Below are 22,890 nucleotides of genomic sequence, written 5' to 3'. Positions count from 1 at the left end.
TGATGGTTCACCAGAAGTCATCTTTCAACTTACAATGAATCAAAGGAAAATATACTCAAACTCAATTGTCACATTTAATTGGACTGAATTCAGTGTATAAAAAGCGAGGATCTCTGAACTGATGATCCCCTAAGATCTTTATATTGAATGGATCTGATAAATGTGATCAGGAGAATGGAGTGTATGTTTGTGAGCGTGTGTATTACCAGTAATCCTAGCAGAGAAGGGGCTGCCGGGGATGTGCTTGTCATTGTATTTGACCAGGATGCTGTAGTCTCCGGGCAGGACAGGCAGATAGGACACGGTGCAGGTCCCATCCTGGTTGTCCAAACAGCTGATGTCTGCCTTGGACGGGCCCTCGATGGCCAGGGACAGACCGCCTGGAGGGACATGATGTGAACACACTGGTCAGAGAGGAAGGGAAGGTGGGAGGTGGTTTGTGTGTGTGTCTAGGTTTTTGCCTCTCATCACCAATTTTGCCTTATCTTCTGCTTGGCATTTGTCATTTATTTTACTCCTACCTCCACCAAGAGGCCTTTTGCTCTTTTTCCCAGGCTATCAGTGCAAATACTACATGAATTATGAGTAATAAATGTATACATCTCCACAGATTCTACCTCTTTCTATATAGAGACACTGTGTACAGTCATGTCTATGTCAGTATGAGTGCAGCCTACCCTCTCCGGCATCTTTAGTGTTAACAGTGAAGACAGCAGGCTTGTTGACAGTCCCATGGATAAGGCCAGGGCCGTAGGCACTGACATTACCACTGTTCATATAGTCCACAAAGAACTGCAGGGGGCTGCCTGTAAATGACAAAGAAGAGTAGAAGGAGAGAGAGAAAGAGACAGAAAATAACATCAGTGAACCAGTCAGAGCAATGTTAACTTGTCAGTGCCCTACTTTGCTGTTTCTTTTATTCTTTTCTAATTTTTCATGCAACATGGCCATGTCCCAGCACATCTCACCACATGACAGTTTTAATTCATCAGTGCAAAATCACAGAGTTCTCTTGTATTTTTGCAAAACAGAGTCAAATCCTACCAGGGATGTGGATGCCGTCGTACTTGATGTCCATCTCGTGCAGACCGGCCTCGGTGGGGGCGTACTTGACAGTAACGGTGCCGTCCTTGTTGTCTGTGATGTCAGGCTTGGCCACCTTGCCTGATGGCATACGGACATCACCTACAGGGAAGGATAGGCACATAGTGTGAGATACAGGCACCCTGGAATACATAATATAATAAATCACCTCTAAAGACTCAAATCTGTTTTTGTTCAAAAATGTGCAGTATCAGACTACTTACACAAATGTAAATGAGAGATGACCACATCTGCATATTTATGTGTGTGTGTGTGTGTGTGTGTGTGTGTATGTGTGTGTGTACCTGTGATCTCTCCCTTCTGGATGGTGAAGGGGATGACCAGGTCAAACGGTCTCAGCCCTGCCACATCCAGGCCGTTCATTCCCATTGGCCTGTCCGTTGCCTAGGAGACAGAGGGCAGAGGTCAGAAATGCTATCTGGGAAAGGGTTGTGGTGATGGGCGAGGGGCAAGCATGAGTATTTATTACACATTATATTCTATTCTAATATCTATTATATTGTAAGCATTTGAAGCAATGATATGGGTAGGGGAGAGATATAAGTAGAGGATGAGGGCCAATGAGTAGAGGATGAGTCAACAACAACAACAACAACAAGCGACACCAACAATATGTCAACAACAGATGCAATGAACACAGTGCTGGACAGAGGGGGTAAAAGGTTCCAAACACCAACATAGGATGAGATGAGATGATTGACAATGGAGATGACGATGGTGATCATGATCATGATGATGACACCGACACAAACTGCGAGAGAGAATGACATGAGGACAAAACCACACGGTGGCCGGGGGAGAACGAGGAAACACAAAACAAACCCAGGGCAGCCATTTTGCAAAATGTGGAGCAGCTGACGTGCCCACATTGATGATTATCAAAATGGCTGCTTCCCCCTCCTAAGTGAGTGGTATGAGTTTACATGGAAGGTCACAGCACAGTAGGGCTGCACAATGAATTGAAAATGTCTGCTATCCAAAATGGGGCTGCAGAGGGTAAGGTGTGCATGTTTAAGTGCTGAAAAACAAACTATGCTGAAAAAAAGCTGTGTCCACATGTATTGCAATTGCAACATTCAGGAGAAAAAAAAAAATGCTATAGATGTTTTGGTGAATATTGTGCACCCCTATTGCACTGTCCATGTGTTTAAGGAATCCTGTATATGAGATGGAGGGAGTGAAACGGAGAGAAAAACCCTCTCAGAGATGAAAACACCTGCAATGAGAGACAGCAGCCACGGAGACCAGACACTGGATGCAGGGTGAAGAAGGGAGACCATGAGAGATGACAAGATCATAAATAACCCGAGGCATGATTGCCAGGGTTTGTGAATATGATGGAGATGAGGGGAAGAAAGAGAGAAAATGAAAGGGAGGGAGGAGACAGAGATATAGCACCCAGGGATGTTGAACACAATGGCGTTAATGCTGAGAGAGGCATGAGAGAGAGGGTGGAGACAGAGGTCTAGGTACCCAGGGTTGTTGAGCGTAGTACTGGGGCATTTGGCTCTGCTGCATGAGCTGGTCTGAGGGAGCTCCTTCCAGCGCCTAAGAGGGGGAGGGAGGGATGGATGGAGGTAGGGAGGTACAGGGGAAAATAGGGAGGCGTATACGGATTGGGAGGAGATTGGGGGAGGTGGGGAAAGGGAGGAGGAGGAGGCCAGGGGTTGGTATAAGGGATGGGGAGGGTGATGGGGATGGAGGAGATTGGAGGGGAATAAAACAGTAGTTAGAGTCATTAAAAATTCTGGAGTAACCAGGATCCAATCAGGAAGCTGCTGTGGAGGGAAACGGGGTCAAGGATCATTGATAATCCACTGAGGACAAGTTTCTTTATAAGTCTGGGCGAGTTCAGTCAAGAAATAATAGGTGAAGCAGTGGTTTTCATTGCAACCAAACACTACACCAGATGATTTCACGCACAAGCAATGGGGAAAAACTAGTGAAATCAGCTGGTGTAGCATCTGGTGGGAATGAAAACCTGCATACTCTTGGCCCTCCATGGCACATGATTGGACACCACTAGGCTCAAGTACAGAATATTACAGGTGTGTGTGTGTGTGTGTGTGTGTGTGTGTGTGTTGCTCTGTCCATTTCTATAAACAGATGTATACACCACTCACCGTGACCTGGAAGGGACTATTGGGGATGTGCTCCCCTCCGAAGCGGACACAGATGACATACTCGCCGGGCTGCGGCGCCGTGTAGAAGATGTCGAACGTGCCGTCCTCGTTCTCCACCACGTCCACGTCGAGCTCCGCCCCCTCGGGCGTGCACACGCTGCACGTCACCTTGCCTTTCCCGGCGGCCTTAGCGTCCACCGTGATCACCGTCTGCTCGCCGATCTGGATGGTCGGACCGACACCGGCGCCTGAGGGATTGAGACGGAATAAGCCGGTATTAGCGAGATGAAAATGTTGCGATGCGGTAATGTTCAAGCATGCAGACGCACACGCTCGCATACATAAAAGACACAAACAAGCATTCACTCACTCTCTCACACACACACACACACACACACACCATCGAACATGCACATTCCACAACCATGAAACCAGGTTTGAGTGGGATGAGATCCAGTCATGACCATGTTATTTTTCCAGCTGTTATTACCAATGAATCGTACGTTATTATCATACGGTTTCCATGTAGTACTTGAAGCTAGATTAGCCAGAGTGCCATTCCACCATGCCATCAACTACCGACTCTGTTAGTCCATTAGTCTGTCCACTAGATGTGAGAGGGAGACGGACAGTTATGAGAGAGGAAGCAGAAAACAAGAGGAGGAAACAGAGAGAGGAGAGAGAGAAATGGAAAAGGGAGAAGAGGCAGCAGAGAGAGAAAGAGAGGGAGAACCCGCTTGAAAGGTGGTGCCACTATCCTGCATGCGGAGAGACAGAGAGAGAGCAAAGTAGTTCCTCTACAGTACAAACTCGTTCTTTAGGCTTACCTAAACCGTGACCGCCGATTGAGACTGAGAATAGGAACGGTGAGAAGCAGGGGAGTGAAAAAAAACAAAAGTGACAAATAAAAGACAGTCAGGTGGAGGTGTGGAGGGCGGTGAGAGGCAATCACTGTGCTCCAAACGGTGGTGGAGGAGTGTGAAGCAGGGAGGGAGGAGGGGTGTATGTGTGTGTGTACAGCAGGGACTGGGCTCAGGGTGGGAGGGGGGGGGGTGTCACTGAGGAGCACAGCGTGAGGAACACAACATACCAATGCACGAAAAAAAATAACAAGATATGAGCGTCAAGTACGCTGAGGGATGGAATCTCAAAATGGCTAGGCCGACATTTTCCACTACTGTGTGATTTATCTTCTCTCCCTCTTTCAGAGATACAAGTTGTTTTTCCTCTAAGGATATCAGTTTGTTTTGGACACACAAGTCCAATTGATTTATAATGGGAGATTTGCCTTTTCTGTGTTGTCTGTGAATCATATCCCTGCTCTTGAGTGGCTTTCTCTATGTAATTCTTAACACATTAGAATTGTGACATTCATTATAACGCATTATAATTGTAACAGTGTGTCTTGTGTGTAATTGTAACTGTAACATTCATTATCATTTCATTATAACTATAATTCTTTCAAGACTGAAGAGAAAGGCACCAACAAAATAATGAGTTTTCAGTCAGTTGTAGTGGAAGCCAACATTATATAAAAACGGGAGAATTATTACCTTTGCAAGGACTTCTGTGGCTCAGAAAATGAAAAATTGGTGTATGAACACTATTGAGTAGGACTTCTGTGTAGCCACATTTTTATTTGTTCATTCTACAAACACACTTAACCAACAAATACATATATATATATTACACAAGACTCCTGTCCTGTATATGGTGTATATATATTAACTGTGTGTGTCCTGTGCTGAACGTACCTGTGACGGTGCACTTGCTGGCGTCTCCGGTGGGCAGGGCCCTGATGCGGTAGGGAGAATATGGGATCTCGTCGCCGCCGTACTTGATGAGGATGGTGTAGCGGCCGGTCATGTCTGGCACATAGGACACCAGGTAGGTCCCGTCGTGGTTGTCGCGGATGTTGGCCTTCTTAGGCTTCCCCTCTGGGTCCTGAGGTGCGAGAGAGGGAGGATGAGAGTGGGACAGCTGCACTGTGTTGGAGGGAGAGGTGTTACGCTGTGTCTGGCTGCCTGAGAGTGTGTGCATGTATCATTTATGTAAATGTAAGTGTGTGTGTGTGTGTGTGTGTGAGTGATAGTGAGAGAATAGGGCTGCACAATTAATCATAATTCTGACTTGTCGATATAAGATGCATCAGGAATAATAATTGTGATTACAACCTCCAATTGCTCAGCCGTAAAAATGTGGGGCTGTATATGTATACTGTATGTACATAAGTGTATTTATGCGTAGATGTATGTGTCCATATATACAGTATAAATATACATATGTGATTGCATGTGTACTCACAGTGATCTGCACAGCCAGCAGTCCCTCCCCAGCGTCTTTAGCGTCGATGGTGAACTCGACAGGCAGAGAGGCGGGCACCCCCGTGGTGTTGAGGCCCGGTCCGCTGGCACGCACCTTACTGGCATCATGGGTGGGCAGCACCTTCACCTTGTAGGGACTGATGGAGGAGGGAGGGAGGGAGGGAGGGAGGGAGAAGAAGAACAGAAGAGACATGTTAAAACAAAAAAAACAAACAAACTGGAGAGTGATAAATATTCGATATTAGAGAATGTTGAATGTTAATGATTGTATATTGCGTCTGTACGTATTGAACACTGAAAGAGGTTGTGTGTGTGTGTGTGTGTGTGTGTGTGTGTGTGTGTGTGTGTGTGTGTGTGTGTGTGTGTGTGTGTGTGTGTGTGTGTGTGTGTGTGTGTTACCTGCGTGGGATCTCCTCGTCAGCATATAGTACGTTGATAGAATAGGGGCCCTCTCTGGTGGGAACGTAGTTGACTGTGTGAGTCTGGTCGCCGTTATCCACCACCTCCACAGGCTCCACCACTCCTACACACACACACACACACACACACACACACACACAAAGAAACAAGTTAAATACCAAGCAGTGTTTAGATGCTTGTGTAAAAACATAATTTTTTTTACGTGACTGTCACGGAAACATAGACACACAGTCTTACCTTTGGGGCCCTGTACGCGGACCTGCAGTGGGGCCACTCCAGCTTTGGAGGCGTCCACTGTGAATGCCTGAGGAATATTGGCTCTGACGTTGTTGCCCAGGCCGGGACCCTGGCACTTCACCTTGGTGCTGTCCACTGTGTCACTGACTGGCACCGAGAATGGACTGCCTGCACAGACAGAGAGAGAGGAGTTAGAAAACATCACACTACAGTGTCCTGGCAGCTCAGCAGCCAGTGTGGAGCATGTATTCGCAAAGTTCAAATCTGCCTCATGACCTTTGTCACATGTTGTACCTTCTCTCTCTCATCTTTCCTGTCACTCTCAACTCTCTATTATCTAAGACAGTACAAATGCCTTAAAACAATCTAAGAAAAGTATCCTACTCTTTCCGTCTTTGCCAGAATCCTAACAGTCTTTCCTCTGTCTTCGCTACCCTGCGTCCTTCTTAGTATTTCTATCATCGCAATAAATTAAAAATACCATGGAGAAATGGGAGAAGCTGCTTTAACAAAGAATATAATGAAAATGACATATCACAGACAAGACATTAAACATACATCGATTAACATTTCAGTACCTGTGATGGGCTGTCCTCCGTAGGTGATGTTGAGGTTGTATGTGCCAGGCTCATAGGGGACGTACTCCACGCTGCAGCTGCCATCCTTATTATCAGTGCAGGACATTTTGGCCTCTGATGGACCCTCCACTGCCAGGCCAAGACCACCAGTACCTGCCCCCCTGCAGAGAGAGGAGGTCATTATAGAGACACACAGATTTGAAGAAACACCTGCTAGTAGGGGACAGATTTGTCTCCCGTTGGTAACCCACATACTTTTAAATGTTCAGTAAACAAGATTTAAGCATCTATTTTCTACTTTTGTTAGGTTGCCAAGTTTTACATATTTGGCTGGTGTATTAGTTACCCTCTGCATGAAACTGAATATCTCCTGTATATTAATCACAATGACTTAAATTGGTACGGCAAATTAATCACCCAAATTTCATGGGACTTTTTCAGTGCCATCACAATGCTCCCAAAGATTTCAAATGTGTTTGTGTCACTTACCGGGTTTCCACTGTGAACTTGTTGGGTTTGTTGGTGATGCCACCCTTCAGGCCAGGACCGTGCACACGCACACGTCCCGGGTCGCAGCCCTCGGTCACAGGAACGCGGAACGGACTCTTAGGCACTGGAGAGCCGTCGTAGGCAACCTCCACATTGTGGGGTCCTGAAGCACACACACAAAGTAACACAGATCAAACGCATGTCTTGGACAACAGAAATTATGGACAATTAATCATGTAGAACTGTATAATTCATAATCTTAGAATACTGCTATATTGGTAATATTGAAACATTTATTTCACTTAGAGGGGGGCCTCTGTAGCTGAAAGTCTGGATGTTGAGGTAAGATGCAAAAAGTGCAGCGAAATTTGTTCCTCAAATCATAATCGTGTAGCCCTAACATAAACGACAGATAAGTGATTACATGCACTGACTCCACCAAACCTCTCAACTCTACAGACATCGGTACATTCTGTCGACACCCACTCACCTTCCTCATAGGGCGTGTACTCCACGTTGTAGGTTCCATCTCCGAGGTCGGTGATCATGGCGTCCGTGCGGCTGCCGGAGGGGTTGCTGATGAGGGTTTTGATGTGGTCGCCTCCCTTCTGTGTGAGAGCGCGAGCGTCCACGGTGAAGTCCGTGGTCGCCTCGCGGAAAACACCTGAAAACACAGGACAGGGAATATACAGCGTGACTACAGGTGGAAACAACCTAAAAAAATAACTCAGCAGGAGATATCGAATGAAGAGCGGATGAAATTAAATGAAAGCAGAAAACGTTTGTTGGTAAAATGTTTGCTTATGCATGAGCTGGTGGAGGTTTGAGTTTATAGATGAAGATTTAGATTAGATTAAATTTTAATGTTTCCCCGTGGGGAAATTGGGTCGTTGCAGCACCAATATAGTCAGATATATGAGAATGTGTTTTCATTTAGACTATTTTTGTGGATATTTGGGCTATTTAAAGCCTCAGTAGCAGGTTATACACCAACAAACAATGACACAAACATAATCCCACCCCCTTACCTTTGCCCTCCACTCCGGGTCCGAACACACGGACTCCGCTGGCGTCGACCGCGGGCTCCACGTTGAGCCGAGCGGGGAAGTTTGGCACGTCCTGGCCACCGTAGCGGATGGTGAGAGTGTAGGAGCCAGGGTACAGAGGGATGTAGGTGATGGTGTAGGTGCCGTCTCCGTTGTCCTGGATGTGGACCTCGGCCTCGGTCCCGCTGTCCGAGATGATCTCAATGGTCAGCTCAGCCGGACCGGCGTTGGTACAGTCCACCACGAACTCCCCCGTCTCCCCGACCTTGGCGCGCTCTAGACCTGGGCCAGAGCAACGAACCTGGGAGGAGAGAGATGAATGATTAAGGAGAGGATATCGAATAGGTTGAGGTCTTGTGATACAACTATCAGTGCAAGCAAACCAGAATGCAACTATGAACACTTAAAGCAGGAAAGTGACATTAACAGGATTCAATTTTGAAAACACATGGACAACAGATCCTAACTTTTAATGTAATAAACTAAATGCATTTCTAACATACAGACTATTGTAGCATACAGATATTGTCAGTGTCTTGCAGATGCCTTGCATCTACAAAATGTTATTTTCCATTTATTAACAGAATTCATAGTAGATGCCATAAATTTACAGAAAATGTTTCATGATCCTGACACTGAGCTAAACCATTATAAATGCATAAAAAATGTCAAAAATTCATGGGTGTCAATGGTGAAATTATCCAGTTTTTCAATCACTCAAAAGTCTGTAAATTTGTATATTATGCATTGTGTAATAATATTAACAGTAACCAGTAATTGTAGCTGACCTTGGAAGGGTCTGTGGCAGGGTAGGCTGTGGGGGTGTAGGGGGACCCGGGAATTGGAGCTCCATCATAGGTCAGCTCAACCTGGTATGGCCCCGCCTCCCGGGGGATGAACTTCACCTGACTGGTCTCTGGGCTCAGCCCCGGCTCCACCTGGAACAGGAAACATCAGTGGAGATTGCCGATTAAAAAATAAAACATTCGCCTTAACTTTAGCATTCTGCATCCCTCCTGCATTATAGTGCTGCAGGAGCTTTCAAACAGTTCCTCTTGGAGATGGAGCAAAGGTGCAGCAAGCATGCAAAAAAAACACCTTCTATAGCTGCAAGATTTTAGACAACTAGTAAGTCATCTACACACTATTCAATTGAAATGCTTCTGAGGAAATAAGATGCCGTACCTTGCTGGTCACTGGCTTGCCTGCTGGACCAGTCACCTTGGCGCCGACCTTGCCCTGACCGCCAGCACCCTTTGTCTTCACAGTCACTTCCTGGTCCTTGCCTACAGTCATTTCTACAGAGAGAGACACACAGAGAGGCAGTTTAGGAACAGACACAGATCGATTTAATGTAGATGTAGATATTCCAGAGAGAGAGGAAATACTGTTTAGGGGTTTTTGAAGGCCAATACTGATACCGTTGTGCAAATTTGATAATTTTCATGTCAAAAAATTACAAGTATTCAGTTTTTCCCCCTGAATTTTATTCTTGGAAGGTTGGAAAAGCCAGGATAGACCAGGATAGTAATAACATATTGATGCATACTTGTGTGGATCAATTCAGATTAAGGGCTTCCAATAGACAACCAGTGTAATAATCAATCATACAACAAATATGTAATCAAACTGACATCATATCCATCATATCGGAGGTAGATGACTGGTCGATTTTTAATAAAAGGCCAATATCGGACCGATGTATTGATCTAATAGTGGTTGTGTTAACTACATTCATGCAAGACAGTGAAGACAGGGAGGACGTACTGTCTCCCAGGCCCGTGACGTTGATCTTGCTGAGGTCCAGTGTGGGCGCCACACCAACATTGAAGGGGCTCTTGGGGATGTTATCTCCTCCGTAGGTCACAGCCAGTCCCAAAGGACCCTGGGACAGGAAGGGGGTATTACACACGAGTTACACTGCTGTGGTCACACAATTCATTATGTGGGAAAATATGGATGAAGTGATTATCAGGCTATCTGCAGGTTTCAGAAAGCCAAATTTAAGACCTTTTGTTACCCATCTTACCTGCTGCACAGGAGTGTATTTGACAGTGTGTGTGTTGTCGTGGTTGTTGATGATTTCAAAGTCCTTGACGGCCTCAGCTTTGGTCGGGCCGCTGAAGTTGCAGTCCAGCTTCGCCTTGCCCGCTCCCTTGGTGTTCACAGTGAAATGAGTCGGCTTGTTCAACTCAACACCTGAGAGAGAGAGACAGAGAGAGACAGAGACAGAGACAGAGACAGAGAGAGAAAGAGAGAGAGAGAGAGAGAATTTATGTGAGTTTAATTGTTGCGTTGAGGTCTTAACACAATAACACAACAGTTATTCAGCCTAGCTCTTTCCTGGGAAAAATCCTCTCACATACAGGAAGTGATGTGCTTTACATTTCCAGCAGCAGCAGAAACAGCGGTTTGTTTGGAATAAACAGAAGAAGAACTGGGTAGTAACATGAGCAGTGATAGCCAGAAACAAAGAAATTAGCTAAAATAAAACAAAAAAATGAGGAACTTGCAGAGCTATACAATGAAATATAATTAGTTTCTTATTACAGTGTGTCGAGTAGATGTTTCACATAGGAAGCTTCATAAACAGATACAGTTGGTGTGTGTGTGTGTTCTTACCATTGCGGCTAAGTCCTGGTCCCTCTGCCTTCACTTTGCTGGCATCATGTGAGGGGTCGACCTTGATCCTGATGGGAGTCATTGGAATGGCCTAGACACCACAAACACAAGGAAAACCGTCATCAAACACACACATTTTTAGCAAACACAAACACTCTGCCATCATGACACAAACACAATGCATGATCAAAAGCATATAACACACACACACACACACACACACACCTGGTCAGCGAACAGGACCATGATGGTGTAGCTGCCCGCTCCAGGAGGAGTGTATTTGACGGTGAAGGTGTCGTTGTCGTTCCTGATGATGTCGAAGTCGATGTCAGCCTCGGCGGGTCCCACCACACCGGGGGCGCACTTGATCCCTATGCTGATGTCACCTGAAGAGAAGAGAGTAAACTCGTTTTAATACACTTTATACCAATCCACTGTCCACCTACAGCCATCCATTTTGCTTCTATTGTTGTAACCATTCATTAAATTCAAATGGGGACAAAAACTGGTGAAATCAAAGCAGCCCATACTGATGAGAATGAAAGGGCAAAGCAAATCTTTTTAGACACACCTGATATGCAATGTGTAATGTAACGTGTAAAGGAGGGAAAACACATTAACCACACACTCAAGCTTTGTAACTCATGTACACCTGTCAAAATCCTTTTATATAGTTTGTAAACTACTAACAGTTTATTGGAGTGTAGCCTACTGTAGCTTATTGTATGAAAGAGCATAAAACTGTGACTTTACCTTGACCAGCCTCTGCACAGTCGACAGTGAAGTATGTTGGCTCGAAGGCCTTCAGGCCAGTCTTGGCCACACCAGGTCCTGATACCTTCACCTTGTTAGGATGACAGCCTGCTCCTACAGTCATCTGTTGGCAAAACCATAACAGTAAAAGACAGGTTTAGTATGATAGAAGGTAAGTTCAGCTTGTGAGCTAGCATTATCCTTCACTGTCTTGCTGTTAATTCATCTGATTTGTGCACTAGCTAATGAATCTAGTAGAAGCGAACGTTAGTGATGGTAGGCCTAGTGACTGCTAGTCGTATTAATGCTTTGCTACATTAGCCAGCGGGCTAATTAGTTAGCTAGCTAAAAACACAGCTGTTTGTTTAGGTTAACTGAGCTGATTTTTCCAAGCTACAGCTCAGGGTGTTTTGCGGTAGTAACTAGGACCAGAGGACCAGAGGGGGCCAGCTAAAGACAAGATATAGTTTCCTGTGTCAGTAACCTAAAATCTCTCTTTTTCTAGCCTAATTTTATATTTAGCCATTTGCACACAGCCAATTCTCCAATGGACCTGCATGACGGCGCCAGATGTGGTTGCTAGCAAAGCCTCTCTGTGTATGTATGTATGTATGTATATGTGTGTGTGTGTGTGTGCGTGTGTACACTCACCCTGAAGGGGCTGTCGGGGATGTTGACCCCTCCCCAGGAGACCATAACAGTGTGTTTGAGGGGTTTACGTGGGGTGTAAGTACAGGTGTATGTCCCGTTGCCATTATCTTTCACCTGGACGTCCATAGGAGTGCCGTCACCGTCCTGTAGAGCCACAGAGAAAGAAAGAGGTAAGTGAAGTAAGGGGGAATGGATAAGAGGAAAGGTTGGTAAAAGCAAAGTAAGGGGAAAGAGAGGGTGTAGTCGTACCTGAGCAACAACCTTCAGAGGGGCCTTCCCTCCCAGCTTGGCATCAACTGTGAACTCAGTTGGCTTTCCAACAGCCAGACCGCTGCTCTGCAGGCCGGGACCGTAGGCCTTCACCTGGAATAAACACATTCACAAAGCTCATCAGAAACACAGTTCTACGTTTGAACGGCAGTTAGGGAAACTTCTTTCTGTAACAAAAAAATCGCACAAAAACGAACACAAAGTTTTCTGTTGTACATTTGTGTAATCACACAGATTGTGTTGTGCAGCTGTGTCCACGTCTTTATTGGGTGTGTGCATACCTTGTCGGGGTGGAAGTCTTTCCCTGGTGGGTTGACAATCTCAGCCATGAAGGGAGAGTGCTGGATGTCTTCGTTGTTGCAGAGCACGTGCACGGCGTACTCCCCAGGCTCCGTCGGCCAGTAGCGCACGTCACAGGAGCCGTCGCCCTTGTCGTCACACTCGATCTTGGCCTGAGACGGACCCTCCACCGAGAAACCTGGGAACAGAGGGAAAACAAAGTTACCAAGAGCTGCAGAAAGCTGAAGTCACCGCTTAGTAGTCTATCAATGAGCAACGGAAGGTACAACTTGGGAAACTTACTAAAACAAATACTTTTAGGATTTTTTATCTATGTTTTATGTTCACTCTGCCGTCTCCCTGGCTCACTCACCCAGTGTGCCCACGTTGTCTCCGACAGCCTCCACCACAAAGTCAGCAGATTTGCCGACCACGCCTCCGTCCAGCCCGGGACCCCAGGCTCTCACCTTCTGCGGGCCGGCCTCTGCACCGATCTTCACCTCAATGGGACTGAGCAGAGCAGAGCGTGTTTGAGATTTGTTACAGATGTGCAGTGTGAGAGTATGTGTGTGTGCATGTGCTTGTGTGTGTCCTACTTCTATAAGATATCCAATTTCTTCCCCGTTGTTGCTTCCAAAAGCTTGATAAATGAGGGACTTTTGTGTGCATGTGTCCAGTACACCTTTTATCGTTGTTGCTCAGGTTTTTTTTACATATTAAAAGGAAGGAAATGTACTCACTTGTGGATACAGACCTCTAGTTATTAAGTATAAGGTTTAATGATCAATGACATTTTGCAGTCAAACAAGTGTGTGTGTGTGTGTGTGTGTGTGTGTGTGTGTGTGTGTGTGTGTGTGTGTGTACCTGCGCGGGATGTGTTGTCCTCCCCAGGTGATGGTGATGCTGTATGTTCCAGGTGTGGTGGGGTAATAATCAAAACCGTACACGCCATCTCCTAGATCCTTCCTTTTACATGGCTCCTCAAGACCCTCTGCAAACATGCACACACACACACACACACACATCAATGCCACATGCTTTTTTTCCTCTTTACTCCAACTTGCTCCTAATTTTAAGAGGCAAGTAAGGAAAAGGAAACCAAACATTGAAAAATTTCAAACTCAGGCTTTAAGCTCTGGCTAAACTTTTTCAAACTTTTTTTTCCCCCTTTACTGCTTCTTGCTGCTTCTTGCTGTAAGATGGAATTGAGAAATAATAATTTGAGACCAAACTTGAGGCTCAGGTTAAAACTGCTGGCTTTGGTAAAAAGAAGAATCCTGCTGGTGTTTGTAGCGTCACTCACTGGGGCCCTTGATGGAGACTTTGAGCTCCCCGGTGCCAGCTCCTTTAGTGTAGACCTTAAAGTCTGCGGTCTCCTTCACCCTCAGGCCCTTTGGCTGCAGACCACGACCCTTAGCTCTGCAGAGGCTGGGGTTACATGCTGTGGAGAGAGAGAGAGAGAAAGAGAGAGAGAGAGAAAGACGGAGAGAGTCAGAAACAGACAGATCAACAGAAACAGAGACAGCTTTGAGTATTTGGACTCCAACATCATGACCACATGTGATAGCAGTGGTTTCAGTGGAGAGAAAAGGAATGAGGTGTGGGGTGAATGATATGAAAACAAAACAATTTCCATCTAAGGCACATCCATCACGCTGAAGGGCTGCTGGAAAGCTTTCAGTGCTTTTCTATTGTCCTTTTCCTCTCTTCCTCCTGCCCCCCCCATCCCTCCCTCCTCTACGTCGTATCCTCCTATGTATCTGAACCTTAAGAGCGGATTCATAGGCCACAGCGGAGGAAGCGCGAGCCTTTATCCCCACACAGGAAGTGGGGTGGCCATCGCCCAGTTAGAAGTGTATAAAATAGGACCCGCTGAGTCACGGTCAGATGGCCCTGCTGGCAGCTCAGGAAACCCCACAGGAACAGATGGACACAAGCGACTGAAAGCGGGCACAAGATATTATACAGGGGAGTACTAGTACAAAGAATATTAATGGGATAGAAAAAGTAAATGTACATTTCTATTAAATCAATTTCGATGCCAGTGATATACTCTATCTATATACTAAACTTGGCCTAACCACTGTAATCACAAATGATAATTTATGAGAAATGGAGACAGGTGTATGTTAATATGAATATTTATCAGCTAAGTTGAGCAGGGATGTGATCAGGAGCACAAAAAAAACAGGAAAAAAACAGGATATCACTCATCTTGCATTCAAACTACAGCAGACATTCTAATTGAAAGCATGTATCATTATAACAAAAATTATGTTTAAAAATCTGTTTACCATGCAATACAATTATTCATTTTTGTGTTTCATTTAGCCAGCTGATAGCTAGTAATAAAGCCCAACATGTTCCAGTGGCATTAACTTCCTGGAAACATACAAACTGCAGCTTAATGGTATTCTTCCATCTAAATGTGAGAAAATATTTGTGAATTTCTTTGCCGCACGTAAGAACAAGTATTTCCACATGGGTTTGTTGAAGACTCCTAATAAGGAGACAGAGTGCTGGGGATGTTTGAGTCAGTCTGAGTTTAGAGCTTTACAGGCAGATGACACACGTAAAGCTGTCTACAGAGGGGAATTAGTCACAAGTAAGGACATGCAATTCCACACACACACACACACACAGAGTAGAGGATAAAACACTTTTGCATGCTCAGTCAAACACCCACAAGGGCACACATCGACTCAACTCACCCACTTATACACACACACACACACACACACACACACACACACACACAGTGGGTACCCAAGAGAGATCCCAGGAAACAGGAAATGACAGCAGAAGGAAGAGGCTGTTCCAGAGAGAGGACAGATACCACCAGGCCTCTATCAAAGAGAAGGAGGGAAGGAGGGAGAGGGGAGGAGAATAGAGAGAAAACAACATCCAGTACAGTAGCAGAAACAGACAACAAGACATTATACAAAGTTCAACAGAGAACAGCAGAGAAAGTGAGCAAATTGTAAAGGTGTAAAAACTGTCTTTCAAACACTGTCACTGTTAAGATCGGAGAGGTTTCAATGTAACTCATGGGAGCAGAAGATTGCTCTGATATGAGAGATTAACACTGGGAAATACTACTGACACGTGGTTGAGAAATCAAGTGTCAAAGTGATTGCAAATATTTTGAACAACCTAAATTACCTGAATGCTAGAGAAATAGTTTGACTAAAAGACTTCCATTCAGGTGATTTTGGTGATATGTAGAGGAAGCATGTTGCATAAAAGCAAAGAATTATGGGATACAAAGCAATTGTTGGCCCCTCCTTGCTTACTGCTCCTGTATTATTCCATTACTAGCTTCTATCTTCCATTTACGTTCTATACAGACACCCAATAGGTTTCAGTGTCTTGCTCAGGGACAGGATTTATTTCGACAGGGCTAATGCTGTTGCGGGGTCTAACTGGTGACCTCTTGGCTACAGGACGGCCTTACCCTCTCCCACGTTGACCGTGAAGGGGCTCTTGCTGATCTGCCCCCCGGCGAAGGTGACGTAGATGATGTGCTGGCCCTCCAGGGTGGGTTTGTAGGTGCAGCGGTAGCTGCTGTTGCCCTTGTCCTCGATGCTGCACTCCACCGTGTTCTTCTTACCGGCCGGGTCCATGATCACCACCTCCACCTCCCCGATGCCAGCACCTGGGGGGAGCAAGGGGGAGGAGAGGGCAGAGGTGGAGAAGAAAGGGAGGAGTGAGTGTTGAGGGATGAAGGGAGAGGGGAGGTGGAAGAGGAAGAGAGTGAGAGAGAGAGAGGGAGAGAGGAATAAAGGGATAGATGAAGGTGGGTGGGTAAAGAAAGGGTGAGAGGAAGGGGTTAGAGGGAGAGAAGGAGGGGGAGGGGAGAAGCAGGAGAGGGAGAGAAGTGGAACACAGAAGGATGAAAAAAGTTAGTTTCACATGTATTAAAATACATCATGAAACCATATGCATTCAATTTCTAACCTCAACCAACGACACCGGAGAGATGATAGGCTGGCTGATTTATACATTTTTGCCACCTATGGTGGTTCTGATGTAACTCATAGGCAATTAACTAACTACTCAACATTCATCAAGTCTTCTACTCAAAGTCATCCTTCACCTCGCTTCACTTAGGCTGCCATAATGATGCTGATAGACGCAAATATATCAATTTTGAGTTACCGTAATGAAGGTAATAGGTGCGAATCTTTCAATTCCCACTCTTGTTCTGGTGCTATTAACCTCAACACAACTACAAGAGACAAAAACCTCACTGACATTGTCCGTGTTTTATTACCTGCTGTGTAGACATCGAAGTAGGTGGCCTTGTTGGCAATGTTTCCTGAAGGCTCGAGGCCCGGCCCCTGGGCCGTGGCCTTGCTGGAGTCTCCCTGGGCCATGCCGACCTCCACCTCGAAGGGACTCTTGGAGATGTGCTGCCCCGCAAACAACACTGTCACCTACAAAGCAGATAGGAAAGAGTGAGAACCATGATGGATGGGAACGCTTTACTGCCACTTCTTTCACTGCTGTGAGAGAGCCCACACTGTTAGTCAAGCAATCAAACCTAACAAGCTATAGCCTAAAACTATAATTTTATGGTTCTTTAGAGATGCTAATCATAGTCATAATCAAAGTGGTAAGCATAAGGAGTAGAGCTATAGGTTTACCTTGTGCATTCCTGTAACTTTGGGGATGTAGAACACTGAGTAGGTGCGGTTCTTGTCGTTGTTGGCTGTCACTTTAGCCTGGAGGAAATAAAAAAAAAAACACACTATATCACAGGGAAATAAAAACACAGTAACAGAATACCCACACATGGAATTTTTTTAAGGTGCAGGTCCAGAGGTCAATAAATGCAGTGCCTGTATTGTATATGTATAGTATTGTACCTCTTCTCTGTGTCCTGCAGGGTCCTCCACGTAGACCAGCACCTCTCCCATTCCAGCGCTGATGGTCTCGACGGTGAACACAGCCTTCTTCATCACAACGTTACCAACAGGCTCAACACCTGGAAAGAGGAGGGATGGCAGGAGAGTTGAAAGCTGCAGGTACCCACATAATGCATGAAAGTGTTGCTGTTTTACATCTATATTTTACATTTAAGCATTTATCTGACAGTGTTATCCAGAACGATTAACAATGGGTGCAAGAGTAAAATAAGCTTAAATTCCTATGTGTTTTAAAGTGCCAAGCTTTTGGACTAACTCCTTTGAGTCCATGGCTGTAAACATCTAAATAACCTCTGCTCTTAACCTGATCCAGCTGCTCTAGTGAATGGAACCACATTTGCTTGCTAATAAAGCATCCCTCCTGAAGTGTAGATGCAGATGTGTTTGTGTGTGTACCTGGCCCATAGGCGCGGGCCTTCTTGGGGTTGAGTTTGGGTCGGAGTGGTGCGCCAGGCTTCAGTTTGGCCTTGGGGAACTGGGACAGGTAGGTCATGACTGAGTGTTCGTCCACGTTGGGGTCAACGATCTCCTCTGGGGTTATCACCTAAGAGACCAAGGTGAGACAAAAAAAAGAAAGTTCTCATAATGAAAGGGCTGTTTTTCCCATAGAGAAATCCCTCTTTCTAATCTTGTTCACATATTTGCTCAAGAAAGAGGGGAAGGGAGGCTGAGTGAGTGTTTGGTTGGTTACCATGGCACATATTACCCACACAATCAACTGAGGAGAGCGTCGTGATTTCGTAGTGATCTAAACCACAGTCTAGCGCCTACCACGGCTCAACTTAGACTTCAAAAAGCACCTGAGATGAACACACACGCAAACACACACAAAGACATGCTCGTTGTCTGATTTTATAAGCCACAGAGACAGCAGGGGAAGGGAGAAAGCTAGTTTCTCAGCAGAAGCGGAGCTGCAGGCGGAAACACCAGCGACCACAGAACCAACTGTCAGCACGCTACACTGTGCCAGCTGCCAGCTCTGTGCCAATCATGCCAGCACAACACTGTGAGACATGTCACTTCACCAACGATGCCCAACCCAGGATAATAGCACAGTAAACTTAAATTTGGTGACTTCCATTCAAAATCTCCCAGTAAAATGTTTGCCTTTCCTTTTTGGACAGACACTAAAGGAGATGAAATGTTTGAATTAAGGACATTCTGTTTCTTATTGTGATGTCCAAGGGAACATCTCTTATACCGCTGGCATGATGTTGATTAGGGTCCGTCCCATATCAGGGGTAATTCACACAAGACGCTGTGCATGGCAACGTCCTGTGGGCTGCAAACTTTTAGCAGCACCGAAAGTAGAAGTGTTTACAGTCTGATCAACACGGCGGATGGCATTATGGTTTAACACTGAACCTTCACACCAAGTAGAGCGGAAAGTTGGTCTGGGTCTCAACCCTGATCTTGAACAGGGATGTTTTGGGGAGTCGACTAACCCGTGCACTGATGGTTGACGATGGTTATTTTCCAGGTCACTATAGTCCGGTGTGAAAGAGGTATAAGAGTAAAGTCCGGCAGGTCTGGAGAGAGGCCAACCCAGCCCAGTTCACAAAGCTAGCCTAGGTTAGGTTACCACAACGCATTACCCTGACCAACTACTGTAGGTCAGGGTAAACTAGTTTACAAGGCCCGAGTTGATTAGGATGAAGCCAATTTGTCCAGACTATGTGTATTTTACCTGTGGGATGCCCAGCCAGTCATCAGCTTGCTGCATGGCCTCACGGGCGTTGTCCACTGGTTTGCTCTGATCCCACTGGTCCCAGTCAGGACACAAACCTGGGAGAAAGAGTGGAGGTGAGTTGGATCCACAAAGACAGACAGACAGCAGCAGAGAGGTACACACACACACAAATATTAACTTGCACTTAAACATCATAATCTCCCATTTTCCCTTGCAGCCAATTCAATGCCTGAGAAAGCATCAGGAACTTGCAACACACTTTATCGATATTAAAAAGGAGTTTCAGGGAATGAGGCGCCCACTGTGTAAAATGGTGAAACGGTATCTCCTTGTTGACAGCGTTGGATAACAGAAACATTTAAATGAGCTTGACCTTCTCTGTACAGAGAAGCTGAGAGCTGCATGTGTTACTGCCAAGCGGTCTAATTAGGGGCAATATGTTGACTGCCTGGCTCTCAACTTATAGCCTTGATGACATCCAACAGATATGAGGAGAATTCAAAACGTGTCTCCTCAAGATGGCTGCCCTTGAATTTATACAACTTTACTACTATCTATACTACTTTTGTTCAAGAGGTTCATAATGGACTTTCAAGTCTGAAGGTTGATTTGTTGGTTTGTTGTTATTAGACATTCTCTTTCAAGCCGGTGTTGGAAATGTTTCTTTTGCTGGACAGAAATAAAAGCTTTTCCTGTTCCCTTATCTCCCGCTGCAGCCTGTTGGAGATCTACAGGTATGCCAAGCATCCCGAGCATGTAAACAGAAACCTCCTTCATCCCCCGCTCTCCCTCACCTACCTCTCCCACCCCTCGTCCTCCTGTTCCTCCTCACCTCCCACCCCCGGCCCTCCTCTCTCCTCACTTTCCTATTTAACAAGACCATAATGGGAGGTTTGAGTGCTCCTCCTCTCCACTCATCGACTCCTCTGTCTCTCCGGCTCTCGGCCTCCTCTGTCGGGCTCGTCGTCGACCTCGCCCTCAGTTTCTCCCCTCACACACAGACGAGCATTACGCACTTACGCTCTCCCTGACCTTGGGTCTGCAGCTGTCTATTACTGTTGTACGCAGAGAGTCGCTTGTTACAGAGAGGTACGATGCTAAAAGACAAACTGATACTTGACATGTACACAAAACACCTCTATCGTCAACCTCTGATGCCCTGCACACACACACACACACACACACACACTGACCTGGAGCACAGCTGTCGACCAGCGCCCCCAGGGCTCGGCCGCTCTGCCAGTCTTTGCTGAAGTTGGTGATGGGAAGCTCGGGCAGTTTGTTCTGGATCCATCCCAGCAGCCTCTGCTTGGGCGTCTTCTGCCTGCCGTCGTCCGCCTCCTCCTCCTCATCCCACATGGGCATGGAGATGGAGTAGTGCAGGATCAACGTCCAGATCAGACCCAGGATCAGCTTCAGGTTCCCATCCACGATGGCTTTAGAGTCTGGAGAAGATGTCAAGAAGGACAGATTTGGTGTTAACTAACCATCATCCACAGTTTTAGAAGAGAGAAAGACAGCACTAAAACAATTGTAAATAACAAACCAAAACTTCATTCTGAATATGAGTAGGAGAAGAGAGAGGGAGAGTAGGTCAAGTAACCACGGCGGCAGGTGGAAGATAATTTGAAATTTTCCATACAAATTTTCCTTTCAACACTATAGCTAAAAGGGGAAGGCATTTAAATAATGTGTGCCAACAATGGGGGTGCAACCCCCCTTCAAAATGTAATTAGGTCAAAACTACTATAAAGAATCTAGAGGGGAGAAAAGACTGAATGAAAAACAGTTTTTGATAAGGAGGAAGAGGAGGACAGATTCAGGATCAGAGTTTATCTTTGGTCCTCTACCTCAACGTCAGCGTTTTGATAAGCCAAGATCTGTGATGATCTGTGGTTCAAATTCTAAATTTCCCTCAGGAATGTCTCTGCTATCTACTGTGCGGCTTTAATCTGTCGGGGAGGGGGGGGGGTGAGGACGGCATACCTAGAAATCACCAAGCGTGGCCTGGGGCGAGATAACGATAGTTCATGTTGACATTCAACATGGCACTTCAGCGTTTATACTTTACTATTAAAAGACGGGCATAAAACACACACAGCACAGACTGGGAGTAAAAAGAGGAGGAGGAGAGAAATTGTGAAAGAATCAGTATCAAGACGAGTGCAGTGAGGGAATTTTCCGGATGAATCATATCGCAAGAGTAATATAGACGTTCACATGAGAGCCGCTCCCGCCCGAGGCACAAAGGACACACCAGCAGCAATATGAACTGTGTAATTACAAAATGCAAAATATCCATGCGTCACCTGATGTTCATCATTCTCAAGTACAGACAACCGCATCCCCCCGATATCTTAAGAGAGATCATCATTTCAATGACGTTTCACAGTGAGTGTTACAAAATTCCTGCATGACATAGAGGCACACCAAGTTAAATTATTGGTTGTTCTGAAAGATGTGGGGCCGTGTTGAGACAAAACCACTTGCACGGCTGCAAGCGGAGGAGAAAGTGATGCAACCAGATACTAGCCCAGACACGAGGAAGACAACCACACACACACGCACACACCCCTAACATCAACACTCCAGGGTGTGAACACGTTACACAACAAGCAGTCGATCGTGAGGGACGATTGCTCAGGTCTAGCCTTGAGGGAAGGGTGGTGCTGCGTGTGTGTGTGTGCAGGGGTCTCTCTCTTCCAGCTGAGGGGGATTACATCAGAGTAAAGGAGGAACTAAGGGTTAAAGTTGTGGTTAGTGTAAGGGACTGATGGGTATTAGAGGTCTCCACATGGGGCCTGAAACTATGGCTTTAGGCTATTCCACAGAGAATCTGAAAAGTCAACGTTTTGGATCTCTGAATGGAGGCGTGGGTTTGAATCCCACTTCTGACAAGCAGCTCTGACACCTGTTTCCAGACTTTTGGGACACACTGTGCAGTAAGGCCTGCAGGAAGGATGGAAAAAAAGAGGAAGAGGCTTAAAAAATAGAGGTGTTCTGTATACAAGTATGAATTAAAAGAATATCTTTGGACAAGAAAGCTGATCTGATGCTGGCTGTCCTCTTGGGTCATAGTTATGTTTCTGTGGTAATATAACCTGACCAGTGATCCTACATCAATACTTCCAAGTTGAAAGCACACGGAGCACATGGCCCACTTGGTTTAAAAAGTATTCTGCTTCTGCAGCACTGCTCCCTCCGTCTCCCAACTTCCACAACCGTGTCAAAGAGACTTGATTTGTTTTGTTGCCGTTGTCTAGACGGGAATAATTCATGGGAGCGGCAGCTCAACCATGGCAACAATGGAGTCCTCCAATTATTCTAAAGCGAGACCGTTGTGTGCTTCCCCCTTTTTTTTCCTGAGATGTTTTTG

At 45.8% G+C, this 22,890-nt stretch overlaps 1 protein-coding gene across 2 annotated transcripts in view; it reads right to left on the bottom strand.

Moving 5' to 3' along the window:
* The window catches only part of flna (filamin A, alpha (actin binding protein 280)), a 46,512-nt gene that overhangs the window by 6,935 nt on the left and 16,687 nt on the right, over positions 1-22,890 (bottom strand). The window contains exons 3-37 of one of the 2 annotated variants that reach the window (XM_071521274.1): positions 20,708-20,959; positions 19,512-19,609; positions 18,221-18,368; positions 17,765-17,883; positions 17,543-17,620; positions 17,170-17,332; positions 16,351-16,551; positions 14,200-14,337; positions 13,761-13,887; positions 13,270-13,406; positions 12,899-13,095; positions 12,597-12,710; positions 12,348-12,491; positions 11,697-11,820; positions 11,169-11,329; positions 10,944-11,034; positions 10,351-10,520; positions 10,089-10,206; positions 9,507-9,619; positions 9,110-9,259; positions 8,304-8,622; positions 7,766-7,939; positions 7,276-7,438; positions 6,787-6,947; positions 6,209-6,376; positions 5,951-6,074; positions 5,532-5,688; positions 4,982-5,171; positions 4,055-4,078; positions 3,228-3,475; positions 2,578-2,652; positions 1,389-1,488; positions 1,045-1,185; positions 678-806; positions 207-380 (exon numbers count right to left, since the gene is read on the bottom strand). In XM_071521274.1, coding sequence (XP_071377375.1) covers positions 207-380; positions 678-806; positions 1,045-1,185; positions 1,389-1,488; positions 2,578-2,652; positions 3,228-3,475; positions 4,055-4,078; positions 4,982-5,171; positions 5,532-5,688; positions 5,951-6,074; positions 6,209-6,376; positions 6,787-6,947; positions 7,276-7,438; positions 7,766-7,939; positions 8,304-8,622; positions 9,110-9,259; positions 9,507-9,619; positions 10,089-10,206; positions 10,351-10,520; positions 10,944-11,034; positions 11,169-11,329; positions 11,697-11,820; positions 12,348-12,491; positions 12,597-12,710; positions 12,899-13,095; positions 13,270-13,406; positions 13,761-13,887; positions 14,200-14,337; positions 16,351-16,551; positions 17,170-17,332; positions 17,543-17,620; positions 17,765-17,883; positions 18,221-18,368; positions 19,512-19,609; positions 20,708-20,959 — 5,190 coding nt within the window. The remainder of the gene's footprint in view (positions 1-206; positions 381-677; positions 807-1,044; positions 1,186-1,388; positions 1,489-2,577; positions 2,653-3,227; positions 3,476-4,054; positions 4,079-4,981; positions 5,172-5,531; positions 5,689-5,950; positions 6,075-6,208; positions 6,377-6,786; positions 6,948-7,275; positions 7,439-7,765; positions 7,940-8,303; positions 8,623-9,109; positions 9,260-9,506; positions 9,620-10,088; positions 10,207-10,350; positions 10,521-10,943; positions 11,035-11,168; positions 11,330-11,696; positions 11,821-12,347; positions 12,492-12,596; positions 12,711-12,898; positions 13,096-13,269; positions 13,407-13,760; positions 13,888-14,199; positions 14,338-16,350; positions 16,552-17,169; positions 17,333-17,542; positions 17,621-17,764; positions 17,884-18,220; positions 18,369-19,511; positions 19,610-20,707; positions 20,960-22,890) is intronic. The other variant, XM_071521275.1, reaches the window with a different exon arrangement.

The sequence above is a fragment of the Centroberyx affinis genome, unplaced genomic scaffold (assembly GCF_046629955.1).
Source record: "Centroberyx affinis isolate AG114_WGS23_722 - 3 ecotype Tasmania unplaced genomic scaffold, CSIRO-AGI_Caff_v1 ptg000880l_1, whole genome shotgun sequence".
Classification (NCBI taxonomy): Eukaryota; Metazoa; Chordata; class Actinopteri; order Beryciformes; family Berycidae; genus Centroberyx; species Centroberyx affinis.
Note: the sequence above shows the minus strand (reverse complement) of the source record. Positions and strands in the feature narration are given on the sequence as shown.